Here is a 25,889-nt window from a genome sequence, read left to right as displayed (position 1 = left end):
GGTTTGGTTTTGGTGATGGATTTCCACCCGAATCGGTTTCGGGTTCGGGTTCGGGTTTCGATTTCGGGTTTCGGTTTTGGGTGCACGGAGACTCCACCCGATCCGAATCCGACCCGTTGCCATCCTTATAGGTGGATTGACAGCAATGCAGATATTTTCACCCCGCAGAACACAGCAACACAGAAATTCTATACGGATGGAGTCAATGCGAATGCAGAGCGCGGATTTTAGTAGCCAAAAGGAAGGTTCTGCAGTGGCCAGTGGGCCATTGAATAGAATTGATCATTATTCTTGGAAGTTCAAATATTTTTTGTGTGTTTTATCTAAAATATAAATTGTTTCATGAAAGTATAATGAGAATGTGTTGGAATTTGGAAAGCTTCTGGAAGAATATTACATCCAACTTTAGATCGCGGAGCTCACTTCAAACTTCGATGATGGAGCTCACTTCACATACACATTTAATCTACTTAACCTACTATATAAATATAAATGAGAATAAACAAATAACCTGGCGAGATGCCGAGATTTTACAGCTTTTTGGTAACCAAAAACTTGAAGCTGATTTTTTCTGAGCCGCAGTTACAAGCGCCACGTTGATCCTGACCATGGAAGATACGCATCGTACGGCCTCCAGTCATCACTTGCAGCTGCAGGTCGTACTTACACAGGTTTATTACTGCAGCCCATCATTCATCCATCCCGGATCGGGCTAGAAACCGACCAAGAACTACCGAGCCGCAGTGGCCGAGACGGAAGCCCAGCCCGCACGCACGCGTCACGCGCGAGGCCATCCGCCCTCCTCCCCGCAGCCTCGCCCTTCCTTCCCCGTCTCCCCCAGATCGAACCGAAGAGAGAGGGAGGAGGCAGCAGCAACCACCGGACGCCACTGCTGCGCTAGAAGCTTCCAGAAGCGCCGCCCCGCGAGAGGGAGGCCGGAGCAAGGGGGAGATCCGGCGGCAGGGCAGGTCGGTCGGAGATGGGAGTCCCGGCGTTCTACCGGTGGCTGGCGGACCGCTACCCGCTGACCGTGTCGGACGCGGAGGAGGAGCCCGTGGAGCTCGAGCCCGGCGCCTTCGTCCCCGTCGACCTCCGCCGCCCCAACCCCAACGGCCTCGAGTTCGACAACCTCTACCTCGACATGAATGGCATCATTCACCCCTGCTTCCACCCCGAAGGCCGGGTACGCATTCCATCCTGCTCGATTCCCGCCTCCCAAGCCCCAGCTAGTGTTTGCTCAGCTCTCGATCCCACAGCTACGGTTTTTTTTACTCCCTGCAGCCGGCGCCCACCACATACGACGAGGTGTTCAAGTCGATTTTTGATTACATCGACCACCTCTTCGGCATCGTCCGCCCCAGGAAGCTCCTCTACATGGCAATTGGTGAGTCGCTGCTGCAGTGGTCCTATCTGTAATGTAGCCAGCTTGGGCTCCGACTACGAGTAACAAGCTCGTTCAATTTTGTCAACTTAGATGGTGTTGCTCCAAGGGCGAAAATGAATCAGCAGAGGTCCAGGAGATTCCGGGCGGCAAAGGACGCGGCTGATGCGGTAACGTTATAGCTACTGTGGTTGTTTGGCTCATGCAGGCGGTGGCAGCTGTTTTTCTCATATCGTTTCTAATTTGTTCAGGCAGCCGAGGAGGAGAGGCTGAGGAAGGAATTTGAGGCAGAGGGTAGGACTCTAGCCCAGAAAGAGAAGTCGGAGGCAATTGACTCGAACGTCATTACTCCCGGGACACAGTTCATGTTTGTACTATCTACGGCGCTTCAGTACTACATACAATTGAGATTAAATCATACCCTTGGATGGCAGTCTGTCAAGGTGTTCATATACTGACTTGGAATTGTAAAGTTACTCTCAATCCGAGTTAGTCTGTAGTGTGTTAACTGAGATCTCCATCGTGTGTATTTTCAAGGTAATATTGTCTGATTCCAATGTCCCTGGAGAGGGAGAGCACAAAATTATGTCATACATCCGCCTGCAGCGCAATCTTCCTGGATTTGATCCCAATACACGCCATTGCTTATACGGCCTCGTAAGTCTACTACAACTTTTAAACTAGTATGCTTCTGTTTAAACTAAGTATGTGCATTACACATTAGCCACCCTGTTCTCCAGGATGCTGATTTGATTATGCTTGCACTGGCAACTCATGAGATCCACTTCTCAATTTTAAGAGAGGTAAACTTCTGGTAGTTCTTTATTGGGGAGTATATTTATACACTTATAGCTATGGCCAGTTTCTGGATGTACAGTTTTGTCCTCTTTATTATGGTAATTTAGGACTATTTCCATAACTACAAAATTCAACTGACTTTACAGGTGATCTCCATGCCAGGGCAACAAGAAAAATGTTTTCTGTGCGGTCAAGTTGGGCATTTGGCTGCTGAATGCAGAGGCCCTAGCCAGGCTGATAATTCTGTGGAGCTACCTCCTATTCATAAAAAGAAGTACCAGGTACTCTGAACTATATCACCATTTTGTCTAGTATATTTTTTTTGGGTTCACTGTATTTATTGTGTACCTGAGGTATGTTACAGTTCATCTTTTACTTCTGTTGGTTCTCTATGTGACCACATTCCTGTTAACAGTTTCTTAACATATGGGTGCTGCGTGAATACCTGGCAAAGGATTTGGAAATTGTAGATGCTCCCTTCAAGATAAACTTTGAACGCCTTATCGATGATTTTGTGTTTATGTGTTTCTTTGTTGGCAATGACTTTCTGCCTCACATGCCAACTTTAGAAATTCGTGAGGTTTGTTGATCTTAAAAACATCCATTATATTCATATACGCTTTATCTTGTTTGATGATCTGTGCATAACTGTTATTAATTGTATTCTGCAGGGTGCTATTAACCTTCTCATGAGTATCTACAGGGCGGAGTTCACATCAATGGGTGGCTACCTCACCGATGGGGGCGAGGTAGTTCCTCACATGCAAATTCTTATACTGTTTGACGCCATTCAATTTTAATGTTTTTTTAGTTTTAGCAAATACTTACAGAATGTGGGAACATAGTCCTTTGGTCAGTTTTAAGTGGACTGTTGGCTTTTCTTAACCCATGTGATACACATTGAGATGTTAAATATTTTCGTAGCGCATCATTACGACTGTTTAGGGAAGCCAATTGAGAAAGGAATTCTCTCTTCATGGTTATGCTGTCATCTTGTATCATCGTGTTTTCTGTCAGAACGTTAATGCTCCTTAAGCTTTATTTAAATAATACCAATCCCACCATTTCGCAAGTTTGGTATTATACAACCATATTGGTTTGAAATGCAATCCATGTAATATAGCTACTAGGATCCAGTGAATTGCAGAAATTAGAGTATCATTACTTAAGTTGACTGGCTGATTTGAACATCATACCATTTTAGTGCCAGATGAGTTATGGGAGCCTTGGACATTTCCTTTTGTAGCATTGCATGTGAAAAGGAACTGCTTTTGAATGTCTGAAGACAAACCCAATGTTGTAAGGTTTTAATTAAAGTGCCCAGTGGCTTTACTGTGTTTGCCAAGCATGTTTTGTTACAGCTCAGTAGCACGTAACTTGAGTCAACTCATATGTCATCACTGGTCGATGTTTTTCTTGTTTAGCATGGCCCTTTTGGCAATTTGCAAATGGCACACATTGGTTTTAGTTAGGGATAGATATGTGCTTGTTTGTAATATGTTGTTCTTGCTGCAACAGTGGCATACTCTGTACATCATGCTGCTCAATTGCATACATGTATATTTAGTTCATTATGCCACCACAGCTGACACCGAGACATCTCAGAGACCCTTAGTTTTTCCCCTGTCCTGCTGCGATCAAGTTTTCGCAAGGAGTAAAGATTGTTTTATGATGAAAGATAAGAATAATTAAAATCTTTGGTCTCATTATTCACCAAAGTTGATGCTTTTCTGAATGCCCAGATTGTCCTTTTTCTTTTAAATGTGGCCAATGCCTGAAATTTTGACATTTTCTTCATTCCAATGGAAGGTTCTATTGGACCGAGTGCAACACTTCATTCAGTCTGTTGCTGTCAATGAAGAACAAATTTTCCAGAAACGTGCACACATTCAACAGGTACTTACTTTCTAGCCGATCTTCATCTGATGCCCTTCTTGATTTCTGTACGCCCATATGTTCTTTATGCATGCAAATTGAATGAGGTTCACCTTTTTAAAACTATTATGTGTGAAAATATATAATTGTCATGAAAGTTGTGAGGTCATTTTGTAGTTTGTTTTAAGTTATTCCAGTGATTCTGGGCCAATCAAAGTCATAATATGCTACATTATGTTTATAGTGCGACATCAGTCTTTATGACATCATATCAGCATGTTAAGATACCATAGCTCTGGTGATTATGATAATACCTTTAAGAGAACTTTTCAACATGGAATACGTTTCAAATTCCACACTTGCATACATTTCCAATTTTTTAAAAATTCATGATTCTTGCAGATGTTATGTGTTAATACTTAAAAGTACAAAAGCTTGTTTGTTAAATCTTTGCATTGACATTGCTACCTTGGAAGACAACTTAAGTTTATGATTGCTAAATTGCAGGCACGTGAGAACTATGAAGAGAGAAACAAAATACAGAAGGAAAATTCTGAGGAGAATCAATATGTGGACAAGGTCTTCTTTTTTTCCCCCATGAAATGTCTGAATATCTTCGTTCAGTAATGTCTCTGATGATTGTACTTATGAAAATTGTTTGCTGTCCCTCATTCTATTTCTTCCTTCAGGTCAAGTTAGGAGAGCCAGGATACAGGGAGCGGTACTATGCAGAGAAATTTAAAGAAGAGGCAGAATCAAAACCTATTGCTCAAGTTCGGAGAGATGTTGTGAGTCTCCTCTCTAGGCACTGTTGATTTATCATGAGCAGCAAGTCCTAATTTAATGACGCAATGTTATCTTAATAAGCTCCAAGACACTTTATTTTAAATTCTGCTGTGGCTATATTATGAGGTTTGCTAGATAACAAATACTCAGTAACCATCTTCTGAATGTTGTCCTAATAATTCAAACAGCTACAACTTACAACTAACTGGACTGATATTGATGGTTCATTGTTGGAAATATTGAATACACCATTTAGATGCCTTTTTCGACCTTAGCACTACAGACTGGAACAATCAACCAACTTTTTGACTTGTTGGTTGCATGGTCAATTGCCAAATAACTAATGAGTTTGATCTGTCTTTGCTTACAGTGAAAACTTAACCTGATTTAAATGTTTTAAGTTTGGTTTTGTCAATTTGTGAGCTGGTCTCAACCTACTATAGATTATTCATGTCCGCAGTGATTTGAAACTTTTTTTTAATCTTTTTATAAGCCTTTTTTGTTTAAGTGTTACTGGTCTCAACTCTCAAGCCAGGGTAATGGAGGAAGGTTGTGAGGCTGGATGACCACTAGTAAAAACCCAGCCATCAGATGAAACCCTAAATAGAAGTAGTAGTAGCGTGTGAATTTAGCAATCCATGTACTTAGTACAATCCTTTTCTATTGTTCATGTGGCTCTTATTGGGTTTTATCACTGGCCTCTTATTGAGTTTTATCGCTGGCCTGCCCAACTTGCTTGTTATAAAGGCTTTATTGTTGTTTTTTTGACTTTTTGTATGCTTATTAAATTTACATATTATATTAAATACTTGGTTATAGTGCAGCAAGATTGAGACTAGCAGGTTTTTATGGTAAGATTATGTTACTGGCTACTGCTATTTGGTCGCCAACTCCTTACACATCTAAACTATGCATATTGCAGGTCCAGAAATATGTGGAAGGTCTTTGTTGGGTTATGAGATACTACTATCAAGGTGTTTGTTCATGGCAGTGGTAGGTAAATATTGACCATGTCAAGAGTATGTTACCACTGTTAGTTTGGTAGATACTAAAACCTCACTTATAGAGCGTCAGAGTATTGTTCTTCAGTATTTCTGACCTAAATTTATGCCCACTTTAGCTAGCCCCGTTTAAAGTTTCTTTAATCATGGACATGCTTAGCAATTAGATTGACACACTCTTCTAGGTAGCACTTTTCTTGTGTTTAGTATGACATGTTAATTCCAGCTTTTTCATCTAAGTCAGGTTCTATCCATATCATTATGCGCCTTTTGCATCTGACTTAAAAGACTTGGCTGAATTGGAGATAACATTTTTCTTGGGTCAACCTTTCAAGCCATTCGATCAACTCATGGGGACACTACCAGCTGCAAGGTTTGCTATCCTTTATGCAAATGAATCTGTTCCATGTTCAGATGGAAAGAGTGTCAAATGTAGGTTCTGAGATGTTTACTATATTCTTCTGTAGCTCCAATGCACTGCCAAAGTACTATGGTGATTTAATGACTGATCCAAATTCACCTTTGAGTTCATTCTATCCCAAAGGTATTACCTCTTTTTATGTAACGCAAAATAAAAGTATTCAGGAACTACCAAATGCATAGGATGATATATGTATTATAAAATCATACTAATCCATGCTGCCTAACACCTCGTAATGCACCTGTAGATTTTGAGATAGACATGAACGGTAAACGTTTTGCATGGCAGGTAATGACAGTAAATTCACCTTTCTTTTTTACGCTGCTGATTTTGTTACGAAAGTTTGTTTATTTTGAATTCTGTTATCCAGGGTGTTGCAAAATTGCCTTTTATTGACGAAATGCGTTTGCTTGCTGAGACAAGAAAACTAGAAGATACATTGACAGTATGTATATGCTACATTCCTTCTTTGTGAACCCTCTTGGTTTGTTATTTTCATTGTGGTTGTACTATAGTTTCTTTCTCTGCAGCATTCTTGTTCTGGGCTTTATTTTCCATTTCAATTGTTCGATGTGTTTATTGTTTTTGGTATCTTTTGCAGGAAGAAGAGAAATTCAGGAACAGGACAATGTTTGACATCATATATGTTCGGGACTCTCATCCATTGACTGCTCAGATTGTGTTCCTGTATCAAATGTACAACCATCTACCAAGAACAGATCCTTATGTTGTACCCATTGACCCTGCTGCTAGGTCGGTAGAAACACTAGATACTGATATTTTATTTCTGTCGGCATCTATTTTCTCTATTTACTGTGTTGTGATATGTTAATACTCTTTGCAGTGGTGGAATGAATGGGTTCCTTTGTTTATCTGAAAGGAACTGGTATTGCATCACTGTAACATCTCCAGTTAAAGGGTTCAATGGCATTGCCCAAAACAGAGTTTTGTAAGCATCTTATAATCTAAAAGCGTATTGTAAACTAAAAGCCACCCTGTAAATGTTCTAGTGCTATATTTCTTTGTTTCTTCTATATTTTCAGGAATGCTACCTACCTTAATCCTCAGTATCACAAGCACATCCCGGAGCCCCCAATGGGGGTCATCATACCCGCAAAGGTATTTGCTGACCCAAACCCTATGTGCTATGGGCATATAATTCTTAATAAATGAAAGTGTAGCAGCTTGTTTTTTTCTTCAAGAAAAACATAGGCATGTATAGTTCAGTGTTTTGACATCAGCACTGCAAAAATGATCACTTCTTTCCATTTTGGGGAACAGTAATTACTGACCCATAAGCAAAAGTATTATGTGTATTTTTTATGTTACTCATCTGTTTCTTTTTGTATGGCATTTTCTTTGAATATTTCAGTGTTTGCAAGCAAAAGTATTATGTATTGTGTTGTTTAGTATTCTTTTATGTTTACTCGTCTGTTTCTTTTAATATGGAGTTTTCTTTAAACATTATACACAGTTTGCAAGACGCAAACAGCCAGTGTTTGCTAACTTTTTCTTGCAAAATATCATAGTGTGTAACTTCTTTGGAAAATTTTTAGTGATTATATATTGATCTGGCTAACTCAATTTCCTTTCAGCTTTTGTATAAGCTGACGAATTTTGAAAAGTTCGACAGCAAGCAAGGCACATTGCAGCACAATTGGTTATAAATGTGGAACACATAAGCATAATATTTTTTTTTGTGTGAATGATACTATATTTCAATTATTGAGTTGTGTTATCCTTTAGAACTATATTGCAATTATTTAGCTCCATTATCCTTTCGTGTTTGCACTGTCATGGCTCCACCTTAGGCAGCATGCTATTTGAAATATATGGCGACCTTTTCTTTTTCCTTTTACCAATTGTGATGTTAGTTTGCTAAGCAGTTTAAGACAAATTCGTAGTCCAACAAATGTACCATTTTGGCATTTTGCAGATATTGAAACCTAGTGATTTCAAACCCTTTCCTGTATTGTGGCATGAAGATAATAGTCGCCGGCAAGCAAGAGACAGGTATGATTAATATTTCTTATGCTTTTGGCAGAACATTTCCACTTGCACTACAGAGTACTCATAGATTCTGGACATCTCTTATGTCTTATCAATGGAATATACTGTATTAGTTGTACTCTAGCAAAGATAGATGAATACACATTTGCTTCATTCTGCTTAGCCCTTTCTCTCTGTTAACTATAGCCTTACCAATATGGTAATTTGTTAGCTCTTTTCATGAATTTCCAATTGCAGGCCTCAGGTTTCTGGAGCTCTGTCAGGTTCTCTCTTAGGAGAAGCTGCACACCGTCTGGTGAAAAACTCCCTCCAGATCAAATCTGGCAGCGCTGCTGGGCTACTTGATATGCCTTATAGAGGTGCACCCTATGGCCCTGGAAACAGACCAAGGCCTGCCGGACCATTAGGATATGAGAGGGGTTTTGTGGACAATTCATACCATGCACACATGTCCAGAAGTGTCCCGAACTCTCACCCTCAATTCTTCGGTGATGCTCAAGCTAACAGACAGCCTATGTGGATACTGGAACGTCCAAACTCCCGAAGCCATGAAGCTGGTATCCGTGCATCAATGTCAAAACTGACAATCCATGAAGGGCCAAGGCCACATCAGAATAACAGGATGCAGAATTCCGGGTACTGGCCCAATCAACCACATCCTAATCACTATCCTGGACCCCCACCCCAGCCGCCCATGCAGAACATCAATTTTACACCTCAGCGGCCTTTCCAAACTGGAGGATTCCCGCAGCAGCGACCAGTAAATGGGGTTCCACCACCATTACCTCCCAGTAACTGGATTGGCAAGCAACCAAGTGGATGCCCCATGGGTGTACCTGCAAAGCATGATCCGAGGACAGTCCCGGATAGGCAGCCGAAGCAGGATAACCCAAGATCACAACAGGATAAGAAACAGCAGGCTACCAAGGTTTACCGTGTCAAAACCCAAGCTACTAATGGTAATGGTCTGTCAGAGTCAGGTAAACAGGAAGAACCCACAGCATAACTGCGCTGCTGAGCTCCTGGAAATTTGCATGCCGTGTTTAATGTGTGTGGGCATCCTGCTGCCAGGAGATAAATAATCTCTTGGTGTAGCAGGCATTGCTTTTCTTGTATCCCTGTAATTTCCCATTGATGAATTGTTTTGTTGTATTACATGGAAAGGAGTTGGTTACATTTAGAACAAGGGATTTAGAAAAGGCCTTGTTAGTTGTTAGGACAGGATATGGGCAGGCACTGCTCTAGTGAAAGTGAAACTGTTAGGTGGAAAACTGAAAAACTGTTTTGTGCTGACTGCTTAATAATCTCCCCCGCTCTGCGCCAAGGATGGATTGCCTGCCCGCCCTCCCGTATCTTGTGAAAGAGTTGGGGGGCAGGTATTCTTGGCCCTTCCAATGGAGCTAAGGTAAATAAACCTTGACATTAAGTTTCTGTTGTGTGGCAACGAGTACGTCATGCAATATTTGCCCAGTTTGGATGAGACTAGCTGCCAAAGTCACGGCGCTGGTATTTTGCACCAAAAGATTTGGCAGCAGCTTGCTTCTTCGATGTAGGGATGGTGACCGTGATGCTGGTTTGTTGTAGTCAGTAGAGGGGAAGCGATTCTGCATCTGGTCGCTTTAACTCGGTGGGCGGCTACGCCAGAGGATGGAGAATGGTTGTTCGTTTCGGTTTCAGTGGCAACTTCTATCGAAGCTACAAACCACCGGCGTGCAAGAAAACCACCATGGAGCGAACTAGCGAAAAGATACGATGAGGCTCCCGCAGACATCGAGACATTTCGTCGAAGAATCCATCGCTCTACCCATATCTGAAAACGACGTCACCACCTTGTTGGTTTCAAATCCAAGATGCCACCAAACCCGCAAGCGACCTCCTCGAGGGCCAGACCCATGAGAATAGAAGTATGAGCAGGGAAGGAGAGAAGGACCCACCTGGAAGGACTCACAAGTCACAAGTTAGGCATTCCCATGTTGGATAGCCTGCATGGTATGTTTGGTTAGAAATAAAAAAATATTGGGTATTTTCGGCTTTCCTTCGTCATCCAAATCAGACAGGATTAGGGGCTAAATTTTGGTGGCCCGGTTATATATCGCTCGGCCGCTCACACTACAAATGCACGAGCAGTCACCAGAAGGAGCGATTGGGCCGTTCTATAACCCTATTTGGTCTAATAGCTAGCGTTGCATGCATGCCTTTAATCTTCTTTCGTACTGTGTGCAAACTTTAGTTCTCTTATAGATTTTACTTTTTTGCGCAGTAGTGCATCTGCGTGCGAATTTGTTGACCAGCGGCGTGAAACAGGCATATGCATGAGAGAGCTATACCTTCTCTTTATTTTTTATTTTTTGTTTCCCTTTTTTCTTTTTATTTCTAATGCTCCAATAAATATTTTTTCACCACTTCATAATCTGTCACCTGTTTAAGCAAACTTCATATGTATTAGACATCGTTATCCTCCAAAATGTATTGACTGCAGTTAAAAGGATTTTGAGCTACATCAAGAATTCACCTGATATTGGTTTGATGATTAGTAAATCAGAATCAAACTTGGTGAGTGCATTTTCTGACGCCGACTGGGCTGGCGACATTGATGACAGACAATCTATTGGTGGTTTTGCTGTCTTCTTGTCCAAATTTAATACCATGGAGTGCAAGAAAATAGGCAACCGTATCCAAGTCAAGTACTGAGGCTGAGTACAAGTCGCTAGCCAATGCAACTGTTGAAGTAATTTGGCTGGAATCATTGTTTGCTGAGCTGGGAATTAAACTTGATCAAGCTCCTTGCTTATGGTGTGACAATTTGGGCGCCACTTACCTATCAGCTAATCTTGTGTCCCATGCAAGAGCTAAGCACATAGAAATTGATTTTTATTTTGTCAGAGAAAGAGTGACTACGAAGCTGCTTCAGATTCGGCTAATAGCCTCGAGTGATCAGATAGCTGATGGTTTTACTAAACCACTTCCGAGTGAAGTTTTGAAGAGTACAAGCGCAATCTCAACCTGTCACCCAACCCAACTATGATTGAGGGAGGGTGTTAGAGATATTGCTTGTGATGTACTCCCTCCATATTGTAAAGAAAGTCATTTTGAGCTTGTCTTGAGTGAAACATTTTACACTTTGACATAAAAAATTTTAGGTTGAGTTTGAAAATATGAAAGTGATGTAAGTAGATTCATCTTCAAATGTAATTTCGTAAAAATATATGTTGACTATATTTTATATTTTTATAGTAAAAAGATTGTGATCAAACTTGTATTTTGAAACTGTGTCAATGTCTGAAACGATTTCTTTTACAATATGGAGGGAGTATACGGTTTAGTTGTGTTTGAACCGAACTCATTCATGTATCCTAGTAGAGATAGACTAGGAGACCTAAACTTGCACGTCAAAGTTGTTTTTGTACCTGACTATGTATTCTTGTTAACGTGGAACCGTAGAGGCCAAAGGGTCAATCTACGTTAACCCAAATTCCTACACAAGCCCCCTGCCGTCCGTCCGGCCGCTCGCTTTACCATGGATCTCGATGAGGGGGCGGGGGTCATCGCCGGGGGAGGTTCTTCCTCTGACTCTACCGTGCGCCATCAGACGGCGCCGGCGCCGGCGATCGAGCAAGCACCGTGCCGTCCCGCCGGTTCCTCCTCCGTGCGACCGCCAGCGGTCGTCGCCCCCGCGTTCGAAGGACTCTCCTTCCCTCCCCGTCCTGGAAAGCCGGAGTGGGTAATGCTGGATTGCTTCATCCGCCACCTGAGCGTCGAGGATTCCACCTTGGCTTACGAGTTCACCTCCGCCGGCGACATCATCGGCGTCGGCTTCAGAGCGGCGGCTCCCCCTGAGACGTCCCGCCTCGTCTTCAGCTTGTTTCCCGGCGAGACGAAGAAGAAGGAGAAAGGACAGCAGTTCGGATTCCGACGAGACGGGCGGATGGATTCTTCCCTCTGGCCTTCGGATGCTTCAAAAGCCGTCGCTGCCCACAGGAACTCCATGCTACTGCGTTTCCTTGTCCCTTCCAGAGGTGGACGCAACGAGGAGTTCTTCATCTACAGATCTGATCCTGTGGCTCTCAAAAGGCTTGGCCCCTGCGGACACGAGTTCATCAACTGTTGTGTGGAGAACAGTGTTGGGATTCTTTGCCGTGAGGAGGACGATGAGTTCGCGGTGGCGCACCTCACGGTGACACCGCAAGGCCGCTCCATCCCGTGGAGCGCTACCCCGGTGACAGGGGAACTTTGCTACATGCTCAGCAAGGATGGCACATGGCGCACCAGGTGCCTGCCGATCCGCCATGGTGAGGGAGAAGGTGATGGTTTGGTCTGGTGGGAAACCGATACGGTCATTGCCTTCCGTGACACGATTTGCTGGGTGGATTACTTGAGGGGGATGCTGTTTTGTGATGTTTTTAGCCCTGATCCTGAGCTGCGATACGTCCCACTGCCAGTGACTCCTTTTAAGGGAAATAGACATCCGGAAACAGGTGATAGAGGGGGTATATTTGCACACCGAAGTGTTTGCGTCACACAAGATGGTGCTATCAGATTCATTGATGCGGCGACCAGCAACGTTTAGTTTTCTGGCAGCCCATGCCCATGTCAGTGTTCTCTTTCTGCTGGTCCATCCAACTTCACCTCCTGGGTACTGAGCAACGATCAAGTCACATGGATAATGGATGGCGCAATAGAAGTTGACAAATTTTTTGACCTCGCCAAGTGCCTGCTAGGCCTTCCTCGGGTGCAGCCAATGTTCCCTCTTGTGGACATGAAGTACCCCCAAATTGTTTACTTTGCATTGAAAGGGAAAGGAGGTGCGGGGACATTGCTTGTTCCAGCTAACATGCAGAGCAAGACGCTTGGTAAGCCCATTGCCTATGCATTGGGAAGCTCGTATTCAAGAGGTGAAGATGACAGCTACTTGACTTCTTGCAATCTGTTCTACAATGAATCATTCTTACCTTGTAAATTTGCCTAGCTCCTAGCTAGGTCTGCATGTGCCTTGCTTGCACCAGGTAGTAATAATACACTTCTGTGCTTATTCTCCTCCAAGCTTGACGGCTTATTACCTTTGTACTTCACCCGGTTATTACATTTCTAGGACAATGAAACAATAATGGATGGAAAAGTGGAAAACATGTTTACCGAACTCTTAATCTCAAAACCGATGCCTAACTCTTGAGTCTGTTTCAATCACAACATAAGTCTAACTCTTGAGGCGCCTGCCAACAAGCAAACCAATAGTTCTCAATGGAATTTAATAGATGATTTTTTACATTGTCTATCTATGCTGGTGTGCGGACCTGTTGTGCCACATCAAATTGGCAAAAAAGTAACGCAATCTTAATTCTGTCACCAATGCATTAATGTTACGTCTCTTTTTCCTTAATGTTACATGTAGTACATGATCATTGTATTTGTGCTTATTATACTGGAAGGTGCAATTACCATGGATGTATTTCTGAATACCAACTGGGAAGAGGTAAAGAGCTCCTCAGCTGTCGACTATGGATGATACCTTATGTTATTTTCCTTATATCTGTTCTTTGATGAAAACCTTATTTTCTTTCCTGTGCTTGCAGTTCTTTATAACTTGTGCAAAGTGTGACTGGCTGGACAACAAACATGTGGTCTTTGGGGTAAGATTACTCAGTTCAAATATCTCTTTCTGTGACCAAACATCAAGCAATTGGTTTTTAGAATATTATGGCAAGTAGATGTATATACCTTATTAGTTTGGAGACAATAAGATGTGAACCAAAAAACAATCAGATGTCTTGCCTTTTGTCACTTTTTTCCAGAAATTACTTATGATGTGCATGACTTGTGAACTTCGTTTGTTATTTCATCTTGCCATGTTTCAAGTAATCCTTGATATATTTCTTCACTTTATTTTTCCCAGCTATTGGAGGCAAGGACAAGCCAGACGATGTAGCGCTCTCGCTCCTTGTCACCACTCGTTGTTAGATTCCAATCTCCTTCTCAAACACGCGAACGCACATCCATTTCAGCTGTTAAAGCGTCATTAGCGCGATTCATCAGTTTCATTTCACCCAGGCTGCATCTGTAAGAAGAGGGAGGAAATAGATGCTGCAAAACTGAGCAGTTGGCAGAGCTGCCCCACTTTGCATTGGTTGGTTACTGCAATATACTATGTTCAAATAATCGTCTTAACTAGCCAAATAGTTTTAACAGCCGCTGCAATTCTGCATATTAATAAGTTTCACTTGGTTTTCAGAAAACCAATTCAATTTCTTTGTGCTCGTTTTACATATTTTGTGATGAAGATTCTGTTTTCTGCTGCTTTACACCATGACGACATTCCAGTAAGGATACAGTCATATATGTCCGTCCAATTATTTTCAAATGATGGAAGAAAAACGTGATAGTTAAGATAATGTAGTAGGTAATGCTGAGTCAGTTTAATTTTGGAATATAGAGTTTTAGTGGTTGCGGCGGCTTGCAGGTGTGCTTGCATCCTCGCACTTTTTTCTTTTTTATATTAAAAAAAATCAAAATTTCAAAAATATATGTCCGTTTTGAAAAATTTCAAAAATACCCCCCAGTCGCCCCTCATAGGGCGACAGGCCCTAAGTGTAATTTTTTTTTTCAAATTCGCAAGGAGGTCCCTGAGAAAAAAAAATGCAGGGGGCCTGTCGCCCACCCCAGGGGCGACAGGGGCCTGTCGCCGTGGGGGGGGGGCGACAGGGTCCCTCCCCCTATATAAGCCCTGGCCGCCATTCGCCGCCATTCCCTTTGTCATTTGAGCCTAAAAATTCAGGAAAAAAGAGAGGGGTGAGGAGAAGAAAAGTGGCGAATCTCTGCCGAATTGCGTACTTGTGATCTACCGGTAACTTCCGTATGAATCCATTGATATTGTATAACAATTTAATTTAATTAGCGGATTAGCTAAATTAGATTTGGTGCTTTAGAACACTGTTTAGTATTACAATTTCAGTACTATTACAGACTTGTTTTTAAATTAATTATGAATTAGAATAGAATTATGAAAGTAACTTATTGATATTGCAGCATAAGGCAATGGCTGCCTCCAATTGTGGAGGATTTTCATGGACCGAAGAAAAATCTAGTATAATACTTGATATCATGACCCATCTTGTTATCAGTAAGAAGTTGAATCCGTTAGCGGATGATACGATAGAGATGGTGTTGTCCAAAGTAGTAGAGTTTAAAGATTTCACATTATTTCGAGGTATTACGACGCAAGATGTAAAGGGACACCTGCTAGAACGTCGGAAGATATACATGAGAGTATGTGAACTAGCGAATCATCCTAATATCATTGGATTCTTACAAAGTTCTTGTAAGATATGGATGCAGCCAGAAGTGTATGAGATGCACATTAAGGTAACTCTCATTCAGTTGTAATCTCGTCCGTCATTTCGAATCCATATTTATAAAATAGTAACATTGTTTTTTTAATTATATGCTAGGATTACTCCGAGGACACGGAGTTGATTAACAAAACGATACCAAATTTCCGTAAATTGGTATGTATTTTCGGTGGACTTATGCCGCAAATTAGATGAAGGAGGTGGATAAGATCTTCGGGTGATAGTACTTGGCCTGCGCAAGAACAGATGCCCGGAGGTTCGTCGAGTCATGCTGCAGCACCTCAACCACCAACTTGTGTTAACTGGGATGACGACATGGATGACTTCATGCCCCCAAACCATGGCCTCCAACACATGATGTTCCTCCCCCTTTACATGAACCTAGAATCAGAAAAGAGACAAAGGGAAAGGCAAGAGGTTCGTCAAGTCATGTTGCACCATCTGCAGCACAAACTTGTGTTAACTGGGATGACGACATGGATGACTTCATGCCCCCCAAACTATGGCCTCGAACACATGATGTTCCTCCCCCTGTACATGAACGTAGATCCAGAAAAGAGAGAAAGGGAAAGTCAAGAGGTTCGTCGAGCCATAGTACACCACCTGCAGCACCACCATCTGTCAACTGGGATGACGACCTAGATGATTTCATGCCATGAAATATAACATATGATGTTCATCGGTTTAAGATGTATTCGCATTTAGTATTGTTAATGTTGTATTATGCTTGTATGTATGCCTCGTACCTAACTTGCATTCACTCGACATGTACATAATGTCGAGTTTGAATCGTACTTAGACGTAATGGAGCATCGAAGTATGAACATACCATCTATTGTATGTAATGGAAAATACGAGAGTGATCAGAGACGAACGTTGAAGTGTATAAATAAGCGGTCCACAGCTATCTCATTACAAATAAACATCAGAGATACAAACATCAGATATATCTAACCACCCCTATGGCGTCGGACCCTCTTTGGCCTCTACTGGGCACGGACATGGCCCTCGGAGCTTTTCATGTCACTAGAATACTAAAAAGCACACATGTAATTAATATAACGATAAGAAATAAGAACTAAGAAATGCATTACGTAATGTGAACCATCAAATTTTACAACATAATACAACGATAATGAAACACACATCACACATGCAGTGGTATGTCAGAACTCGTTGCAAACTACGGTAAACAGATTCCGGACTAACCTAACATGCCTTAGGTAATTAAAAAAACAGAACAAACACAACGATGCAGTATGTCACTAGCACTAGGGTAGTCCTAGTAGCCGTACCCCCACGTAGCAAACTGCGTTGAGCCTTCTCCGTAGTATCCACCCATTGCAGGTGGTGCAGCCGGTGGTGCCGGAGGCGCAGGGCCCTTCTTCTTGTGACAAGGGCAGTTACAGTAAGGAATAGTGCATGGTTCATCTTGTGAACCGGCAGCATTGCTGGTATCATCAACTTCGTCGTCTTTATTACCCTCGCTCACTTCCTCATAATGGTTCACCTTGCATTCCAGATCAAAGATCTTTATCTGAAGGTACTCGACGTGTCTGACGGCGGCCTTTGCCTTTCTTAGTGGCTGGATCAGGAATAAACATTTTATTCTCATTATCCTGAATGAAATGCCCACTATTCCAATCCCATATATCTCATGTCCCTAGGTGGAGTAAGGTGAAACAAATACTCCTGGCTGCAACCCAGACTCTGCACATGCCGCAATGAGATGCGAGCATGGCAAATGCAATAACTTAGGCTTCATGCAGGTGCAGAAGACTTTGCCATCTACTGTAATCAAACTCTCCTGTATCACCCTATCTCTACGAATACCACGACCAGTTCTATCCTTGCATAGAACCTCAAATCTATGCTTCATTGTATCTGTTGATATGACGCGGTGCAGTTTGGCCTTTTCAATCTTCTCTTGCATATATTGTGTCACTCTTCTGCAAAACTGAATTTGAGAGTTGCTGATGTTAATGCTTGCAGCCATGTAACGCTGTCTGAAATACTTCATGCACCCATACATGATGAACTCAACAATTCCCACAAGAGGAAAGGCACGACAAGAATGCATAACCATATTAAAACACTCTGCATGATTCGTTGTCTGAATATCATACCGTATTCCGTTGGTATCATAAAGGAATGACCATTTCTCCTTAGGTGCACCTCGAATCCAGTGTGAAAATGGCTTCTCAATTGAATCCCTAGCCTCTGCAGCCTGACTCGTGCCTGTTCCTGATGCCCTTACCTTCACTAGCTCTGCAGTCAACTGATCAAGCATCTGCCATAATGCATTGAATTTTCTCTGTTGATTTTGGGTGCACAACCTCTTAAACAGGTTCTTAAGATCCTTGTTCTTGAAGTGGTCATAGAAGTTTGCACCCATATGCCTAATGCATCACCTGTTTTGGACATCGGGCCACAATGGAGACGTTGTCGCAGTTCCACGTTGCAATTTCAGTATTGATTGCAGCAGACCTGCATGCCTATCACTAATAAGGCACACATCTGGACGTGCAGCAACAACATGAACCTTCACTCGTTCAAGGAACCAATACCAACTGTCTAAGTTCTCATTCTCAACAAATGCAAATGCGAGCGGAACTATTTGGTTGTTGCAATCTATCCCGATTGCGGTGAGTATCTGACCTTTATACCTTCCAGTCAGAAATGTGCCATCAATGCAGATCACCGGAAGACAACACTGAAATGCTCTAACACAAGCACCTATGCAAAAGAAGGTTCGTTGCATAATTCTTTGCCCCCTAGTCACGGCTGGTACGAGGTATGTGTCATAAAAGCTTACAGGATTTCTAACAGCAACCTGGGATAACATACGAGGTAGGTTATCATATGATGCCTCGTATGTGCCGAACCGCATCTCGAACACCCTTTGTTTAGCCCGCCATGCCTTCAAATAACTAATGGTGTACTGATAAGTCTGCTCAATGTGTCGAACAATCATTTTTGTCTCATAATTTAGGTTGTCCATAATCAACCCATATATTTGCTTTGCAACAAAGTCGCATGATATATTGCGATGCGAGGGAAGAACTTCTGACAGCAAACAAGTGTGCTCTGTCACAATGGAACATTTCCAGTTCGACTTCCATTTTCCCTTGAATGCATGCACTCGCCATGGACATCCATCATTCACACACTTCACCTCATATTCTTTACTTCCAGACTTTATGACTCTGAATTCTCGTTTCAATGATATTGCCCATAGTCTCACAGCATCTTTTACGGCTTCAATGTTTGGATATGTTGCACCTTGCACTACATCATTCCCTCTGTACTCCCACTCCTGATTTCGTACATCTTCTGCGACATGACTGCCAAAACCATGCTCCTTCCACTCTTTTGGCAATGAGTACTGCTCGTCATCAGATGAGCCCTCATATTCTTCCATCTCTATTGCGGTTTGGTCTTCTGCCTCCATCTCGTTCACAATGCTATGTATTCTCTCTCCCTCATCAGCAAGGCCCTGTGGTCCCATGTTTTGGTTCTCTGTCTCTTCTGACTCATCTTGCTCAACATAATTGGTCTCTCTTCGAATACTCGGAGTTGCTTGATCTGCACCATGTTGGATTTCATTTTGTGTCTTCTCCCGGATTTGAACAAGAATGGTCAGAGACCACCCACGCTCTAGAGCTGCTTGCATGTACTTCTGCCAGTCATCAGTGCTGTGTATCATCATCAATTCCCATGAATCACTTTCTACCTCCCAATTAACAAGAGACTGGACGGTGATCACATGTGTCAACGGATCAACACGGAACCCACGCTGCAGCCACTTACATATGGAACCAAAACTCCTTTCCAGAGGTTTATCTATGACGCTAGATGTGCACTTAAAGGCAGAAAGATCTACTCCATTTGGCCCATACAAAACATTGTAGTCACCATAAAATACTTGAAACAGCATCTTGCTCGACATATCTGTATATCACAGAATACTTATCGAGTTATACTCTTTACTTCACTACCTTATTCAATAATCCGTAAAAACTAAGTATGAAATTCAACTACAACGTATAAGTATTCATAACTACGTGATGACACTCAAATTCTATATTGCATATGGCAAATTCTATTCTAAATCATAATTAATTTATAAACACGTCTCTAATAGTACTGCAATTATAATAATAAATGCGTAGTACTAATTTTCTAAACTAATTTACTACTATGTAACTAAAAACTAAAGTATCATTAAACTCCTACTTAAATGGTTATACTATAGCACTAATTAAATTAAATTACTCTACAATACCAATGGGAAAATACATAAACTAAATGTACTAACCTGCAGATCACAAGTGCTGAATCCGACAGGGCTTCGCCGCTTCCCTTCTCCTCACTCCTCTCTTTTTTTCTGGATTTTTGGTGGAATTTTCGGGCTCAAATGAGGAGGGAATGGGGGGTCGGAGGCTTCCCCGGTCGCCCGCGGGGGGGGGGGGGGGGGGGGGGGCGACAGGCCCCCCTGCCGTGCCTGTGGGTGGGGCCCAGTGGTCGCCCGAGGGGGGGGCAACAGGCCCCACAACATTTTTTTGCCCAGGGACCTCGTTGCGAATATTGAAAAAAATAATAATTACACTTAGGGCCTGTCGCCCTATGGGGGCGACCGGGGGGTATTTTGGTATTTTTCAAAACAGACATATATTTTTGAAATTTTATTTTTTTTAAATATAAAAAAGAAAAAAGCGCTGCATCCTCCGCCAAGGCCTAGCGGGACAACGCAGGTTGAAAATCTTTAGCACATGGTCTCCTGCCGAGCAAGCTGCCTGCGCACGCGGCAGTTGCGGCGGCCTGCAGGAACTCTGCAGACCGGCCCGCTTACATGCTGAACCAATGGTAAAAATGTAGGTGTCATTTTAAGACTGGTATTTGAAGATGTGTTATTTGCAATGATGGTAAATAGTTATTAAATATCCCAATAGATTGATCGCAAGGCATCCCTCCAAAATATAAGGTTTCGAAAAAACAGAACTAAGAGTACGACACTAATAACACATAGTCCAAGATTTTGGCATCCCCTCAGCTTACATTTCCATACGAAGTTCTTGGATTTTGCAAAAGGAAAGCCATCTTCACCACTATTCAGTAATCACAACTCCTTTTACCCCATATTCTCATTCAGACGGGGGGTTCAAACTTACAGCAGCTGGACAGAGGTGCAAACATGGTGAAATCTGAATGCACTCTGCAGTTTACATCATAGGTTACAATAGTACACCTGTACAGCCTCACCTCCACATCGTTTCTCACACGAAAACAAAACCTGATGCAGGCACATGAGCCCACGACCACAACAGGATTGCCTTCCCCTTCGTACATTTTGATGAGGGAGGCGGTGAACAATCTTGGCTCCAAAAAATTGCTTCCTCCTTTTACATTGTCAGCGCAACATTATTCTTTCTATACAGTGATGAGCACTGCACCGCTCAAGATAAAGCAGATTGTCACCGGTTTCTGCCGAAAGAGTTTGCACGTCTTGTAACAATCCATCAAAAGAGTACGTCAATCATTTTTTGTCTGTGCACTATCTGTAGGGGATTCATCTGGCAGGAGACCCAGAAGAGGAAGAGGTAGCAGGGAAGTGAGATTGCAGATGGCAATCAGCAGAGCCAGATTTTCAAAATTGTCTCTGGTGACTCCCAAGAACTGAGTTAGACCCGCGCCCACTAGACCGCCAGCAACACTGCCCGCATTCGAAATGGACATCAAAGTAGCAAATAAAGTTGCTTCCACTCCTGGAGGGCACAATTTCGCAGCCAACACCAAGACAGGCATGAAGGAAGCCTACAACACAAGTTTATATATATTAATTGAATATGATTTTAGGTAGGAAAAAGAATGCTGAAAGCATGGTTCAGATCCAGATGTATTGATACTTATGGAATCCAAAAGGTTTATTATGTCGAAATGGTACGATAAAGAACCATTATGACAAATGAATGCCACATTCAAATCTGAATATTCGACACTTGCACGAAAGGAGTCTTTGGCAGCATATTCATATCTCACGTGTCTTATAGTTACACTTTTTCTCTTTTTATATATATATTTACAACCTTGCCTATTTTTAAAAGAAAACTTACGCCTTTGCTGTACCAAGCCTGGAGTGGGTAATAGACATATAAAAAGGAATTAGGTTGATGTCGACTTTCATGAGCAGGAACAAAAAAGAACTATTGCAGCATATCACCTAGTTGTAGCACAAGGCAAAAATGAAAATGCTGATTGAACAAAATTATATCAATAACAAAATTATAACTTTAGAATTTTGTTTGGACCTGTCGTACTCGTACATGACTTCGACACCCCCAATGGTCCATGTAATAATCTAGTTGTTGCAAAAGTGTTGCATACCTGACCAAGGACCGTGATAATCAAGGAATCCCCAATGGAGAACCATTCATCGCTTATACCAAGCTTTCGGTTCAGGCCAGTGACAAGAAGAACCTGAAAAATACACAAGTAAACTTGGTTTGGCAACAAACATTATAGCAACAACACTAGAACAAGTAAGCACAGAAGAGGACCTGTGTCATTCCCAGCGCAGAACCTAAAACTGTTGTCACAAGGAAAATTTTCCGCAATGGAACTTCCTTCAAAAACGAATTGTACAGCCCAATACCCAACAAGGATGCAACAGATGTAACAAGCGTGACACGTCCTAGAAATTCCGGAGAAAACCCAAGCTTGTTTGTGCTGAAAAACATGAGAAAGTAGCATATGAAGATTCAGCAATTTCAGTGAGAAGTTAATCACAGATGCTGCTAATATTCATATCAGAACAATGCCAATTATGACCAAGTTCTGACTTTATGTATCTAGGGCATTTAAGCTTCTAAGTAGATGTATGATTCAGTGTACGTAATTAACACATAATTTGAGCTTACATACATGTTACCACAGAGAGTAATGTGATGAATATGATTACAAAGAAGAATGCAACAAATCTAGTTATCTTCAGGTTTTGCTATGAAGTAGACCATAATCTATATAGCGATTACCTTATGGGATTGCAATTTATTACTGGTGGTGTTACCGGGAAATCAGCTTAGAGTAAGGAACTTTAGCATGGGAGGAAATCATTTCAGTTCAATTGCAGCTATCAAAGAACAACACAAGCTAGATGCAGCATCCAACAGTGTTCAGCAAGAAGTTGAACTTTCTTCTGGTACTTCCTGAACTACTCTTATTATTTTGAAGACCCCCAAACTGTGATCACATTATTGAATTCAGAAATAAATCTAACAGAACAGTGCGGAGCAATTAACCAGATAAAATAAGTCTGCAGAACATACGTAAAGAAAAACATAGCAGAGTCTGATTGTGGTGTTGCTTGCCAAAGGAATATGAACAAGGTTGGTAGGAATATGCTGGGTTGCTTTACTGAATTCCAAATCTGCATGATACGCTGCTTAGATCTCTCAATTAATTCTGAACTTGAAACTGACAGTGAGAATGAACGTTCCTCCAAAGTCAAGCGGTCTTCATTTACAAGAACTGCAACAGTAGACGTCATCAGCGGCAAAAGTGCTGTAACACCGAAGACAAATCTGCATTTAAGGGAGCACCTGATCAGGGAACTATAAACACACCAAGAGGATTCATCAACTCTTATCAGATTTGTTAGCTACAAAACAAACCTTACGCCGTAAGTATCCACAAAAGAACCACTGAAGTATGCACTCACAACTCCTCCAAAGGCTGAGGATCCCCAACATAGAGACTGGAGAGATCCAGATGTACTCTGCGATTCACCTCGAGCTCTCTCAACCACCATAGAATCAACCACCTGAAGTTTTTTTTAAGTTTTATTATAAAAACAAACCAGAAGTTCTAACATTTCTGTTCCGAAATGTGTTGAACATATATACGAGTTCAGAAGGTGCAGAGAATATCTTTGATGTTTTAGATAAATTTTAGATATTCTTACACATGAGGCCCATATGGAATTGAGTTATTTTAACAAGATATAATGGCATGAATAATGCATCTGCGATAATTATATCTTGAATTTCTTTAGGTTTAAAAATATTTGAAAACATAATTAGAGCGAGCAGCTGAGTACCATGGATTGCATAAATGAAGTGAACCGCGCATAAAGAAAATGATAGAGAAATACAATCCGTGGAACTAAAATATTTTAAGCACGCATTTTCTGACTCACAACATCAGAGACGGCAACTGCAAGAGATCCAAGAATAATAGAGAGTGCTGCACTGTATTTATCATCCACAATAGTCGCCATCAAACTCCATGAAAGTGCTCCAAGGAGGCCTGATAGAAATAGATATGACCTTCTTCGATATCCAAAGAGAGGGATGGAATCACTGTATAGAAAATAGCAACAATACAGCATTGCAATTAAGTGAATATAAATAGATAGAAAGGAATGCAGGAAGGAGATTTGGTATTTTGGTGAAACCTGATAAAGCCGTAGAGGGGCTTGACCAACCATGGCAAGGCTGAGAAACCAGATATAACTGCAGTCTAGAAAACAGAAACCATGCTGAATCTCTGTATCCAGGCATATCACTTCAAGTTAAAATGTTCGCACAAAAGAGTTCTAAGTGAATACACTTGTTGTTCTCATACTGCTTATGCTCCAGCAAAAGAAAGGCACACATGCCCGGAGATTGAAAGCTGAAATGGACTAGTATCTGGACGAAGCAAATAAGAATCGTCACCACCATACCTCTGCTGGACCGAGATGAAGATCATCTTTTAAGTAGAAGCTGACAGCAAGCCTGGAAAGACCTAAAACTCCTTGCACAAAATAGACGATAGCAACAGCCACATTATCAGGGGATAAATCAACCCCGAATGCTTTGAAGTAGCCTGATTTGGACCTGCTCTTTGAAAACCCATCTGCACTACATTGCCTATTTTGATACCCCTCGTGGTCTGCATTACTTGTGTCCCCTTCTTTCAAAGTTACCTGGTGTCTTGTTGCTGCACTCCCTAAAATAGACAACATGATGAAAATGAAAGCACAACATACAAACATATAACAGGTAGCTTTACAAATTAGGGAAAAAAGTAGCCCAGTGTTAAGTGCCACTAAATTGTGACGTTCATTATGCTAGGAATTGTGTTATCCACAAGGAACATGCCAACTATTCTGACGAGCAAAGGTTACGGAAAAATTAACTGAAATAAGGTTGTGCTATCACTCTAACAATTATCAACCAGGCAACGTGCAGAAATCATCATCACGTCAATTTCTCACCTGTACACAGAGAATTTCTCCCAAATGTTTTTCGGATGACCGTATCCACACATTAAGGTATCCCCACAACGGGCCATACTAATTTATCCATATTTTAGAAGTTATATATATATTACTGAAAATTCAGTCATGGGCTCATGGCACTCCAATAGTACTTGCTTCCGCAGAAAATCCTACGCTTCGCTCTCTCCGATCGCACTGCGAACCCCCGGCCAACTCCAAAATTCCCTTAGACGGTAGAACCAGTGAACCGCACGCACGAATTACTTTACAACTAGCGTATAAGCTTGGGAGTCTCACCCGTTTGACGGTCCGAGGAGGATTCTCTGCTGCCGTCGATGACGAGGGGCCGGGGGGCGGCCTCCTCGTCGTCGTACGAGTCGCGGCCCCTGGAGCTGCCACGGAGCGCCGTCTCTGGCGGGCGACCGCAGCGGCAGCCGTGTTCCAGCGGGCGTCGAGGGCGGCGGCCGTGGCCGGCGGGGATTAGGTACGACGCGACCGTGGCGGTGGCGGTGGCGGTGGGGCTCCCAAGCGGAAGGGTCGGCGGGGAGAGCAGGAAGCGGAAGGCCATCTCCGCCGTGGTTGCGAGCTTCGTTTTGCTTCTCTCCTCTCCTCCCGTTTCCTCGGGCTCAATCTCTCGCCGCTCCAACGTCTCTCTCTATCGGGGCGCTTTTTTCATTTTTATATTTTTAAAAAATAAAATTTTCAAAAATATATATCCGTTTTGAATTATTTCAAAAATACCCCCGGTCGCCCCCATAGGACGACAGACCCTAAGCGTAATTTTTTTCTTCAAATTTGCAACGATGTCCCTGGAAAAAAGGGCCTGTCGGACCCCACGGGCGCGGCAGGGCGACCCCCCCCCCCGCGGGCGAGGGGGGGCCTGTCGCCCCCCCACGGGCGACCGGGGTAACCCCCTATAGAAGCTCCAACCCCTCATTCCCTCCTCATTTGAGCCCGAAAATTTCACAAAAATCCAGAAAAAAAAAGAGAGGCGAGGAGAAGGGAAGCGGCGAAG

The 25,889-nt window shown here is 42.3% G+C and overlaps 3 protein-coding genes across 5 annotated transcripts; 2 read left to right on the top strand and 1 right to left on the bottom strand.

The window, feature by feature from the left end:
- The first annotated feature begins 704 nt into the window (after window positions 1-704).
- On the top strand, window positions 705-9,596 carry LOC120649480 (5'-3' exoribonuclease 4-like). Its single transcript, XM_039926282.1, has 22 exons — window positions 705-1,183; window positions 1,282-1,384; window positions 1,475-1,551; window positions 1,633-1,824; window positions 1,919-2,038; window positions 2,122-2,184; window positions 2,326-2,460; window positions 2,595-2,759; window positions 2,851-2,928; window positions 3,989-4,075; window positions 4,562-4,633; window positions 4,744-4,842; window positions 5,763-5,833; window positions 6,086-6,214; window positions 6,309-6,385; window positions 6,510-6,550; window positions 6,633-6,707; window positions 6,864-7,015; window positions 7,107-7,211; window positions 7,306-7,381; window positions 8,199-8,275; window positions 8,510-9,596. Exons 1-22 carry the CDS (start codon window positions 980-982, stop codon window positions 9,276-9,278), a joined length of 2,967 nt encoding a protein of 988 aa, XP_039782216.1. The 5' UTR covers window positions 705-979; the 3' UTR covers window positions 9,279-9,596.
- A 2,137-nt stretch (window positions 9,597-11,733) lies between these two features.
- On the top strand, window positions 11,734-14,511 carry LOC120649479. The gene is made up of 2 exons (XM_039926281.1): window positions 11,734-13,899; window positions 14,163-14,511. The coding sequence occupies exon 1, from the start codon at window positions 11,790-11,792 to the stop codon at window positions 12,837-12,839; it is 1,050 nt and encodes a 349-aa protein (XP_039782215.1). The 5' UTR covers window positions 11,734-11,789; the 3' UTR covers window positions 12,840-13,899; window positions 14,163-14,511.
- Window positions 14,512-20,641: 6,130 nt separating this feature from the next.
- Window positions 20,642-25,530, bottom strand: LOC120649478 (folate-biopterin transporter 1, chloroplastic-like). 3 transcript variants are annotated; one of them, XM_039926277.1, is made up of 9 exons: window positions 25,172-25,530; window positions 24,338-24,603; window positions 24,068-24,132; window positions 23,810-23,972; window positions 23,286-23,434; window positions 22,941-23,195; window positions 22,173-22,341; window positions 22,000-22,092; window positions 20,642-21,429 (listed from the first exon to the last, which is right to left on the bottom strand). In XM_039926277.1, exons 1-9 carry the CDS (start codon window positions 25,440-25,442, stop codon window positions 21,148-21,150), a joined length of 1,713 nt encoding a protein of 570 aa, XP_039782211.1. In that variant the 5' UTR covers window positions 25,443-25,530; the 3' UTR covers window positions 20,642-21,147. The 3 variants fall into 3 exon arrangements, with proteins under 3 accessions (XP_039782211.1, XP_039782213.1, XP_039782214.1); XM_039926279.1 differs by having other exon boundaries at window positions 24,338-24,594; window positions 25,172-25,519; XM_039926280.1 differs by lacking the exon at window positions 20,642-21,429 and adding an exon at window positions 21,593-21,835 and having other exon boundaries at window positions 21,924-22,092.
- Between the last annotated feature and the right edge of the window lie 359 nt (window positions 25,531-25,889).

Source organism: Panicum virgatum, chromosome 9K (genome assembly GCF_016808335.1).
Source record: "Panicum virgatum strain AP13 chromosome 9K, P.virgatum_v5, whole genome shotgun sequence".
Lineage (NCBI taxonomy): Eukaryota > Viridiplantae > Streptophyta > Magnoliopsida > Poales > Poaceae > Panicum > Panicum virgatum.
The sequence above is the reverse complement of the archived record's forward strand: the minus strand, read 5'-3'. Positions and strand labels throughout refer to the sequence as shown.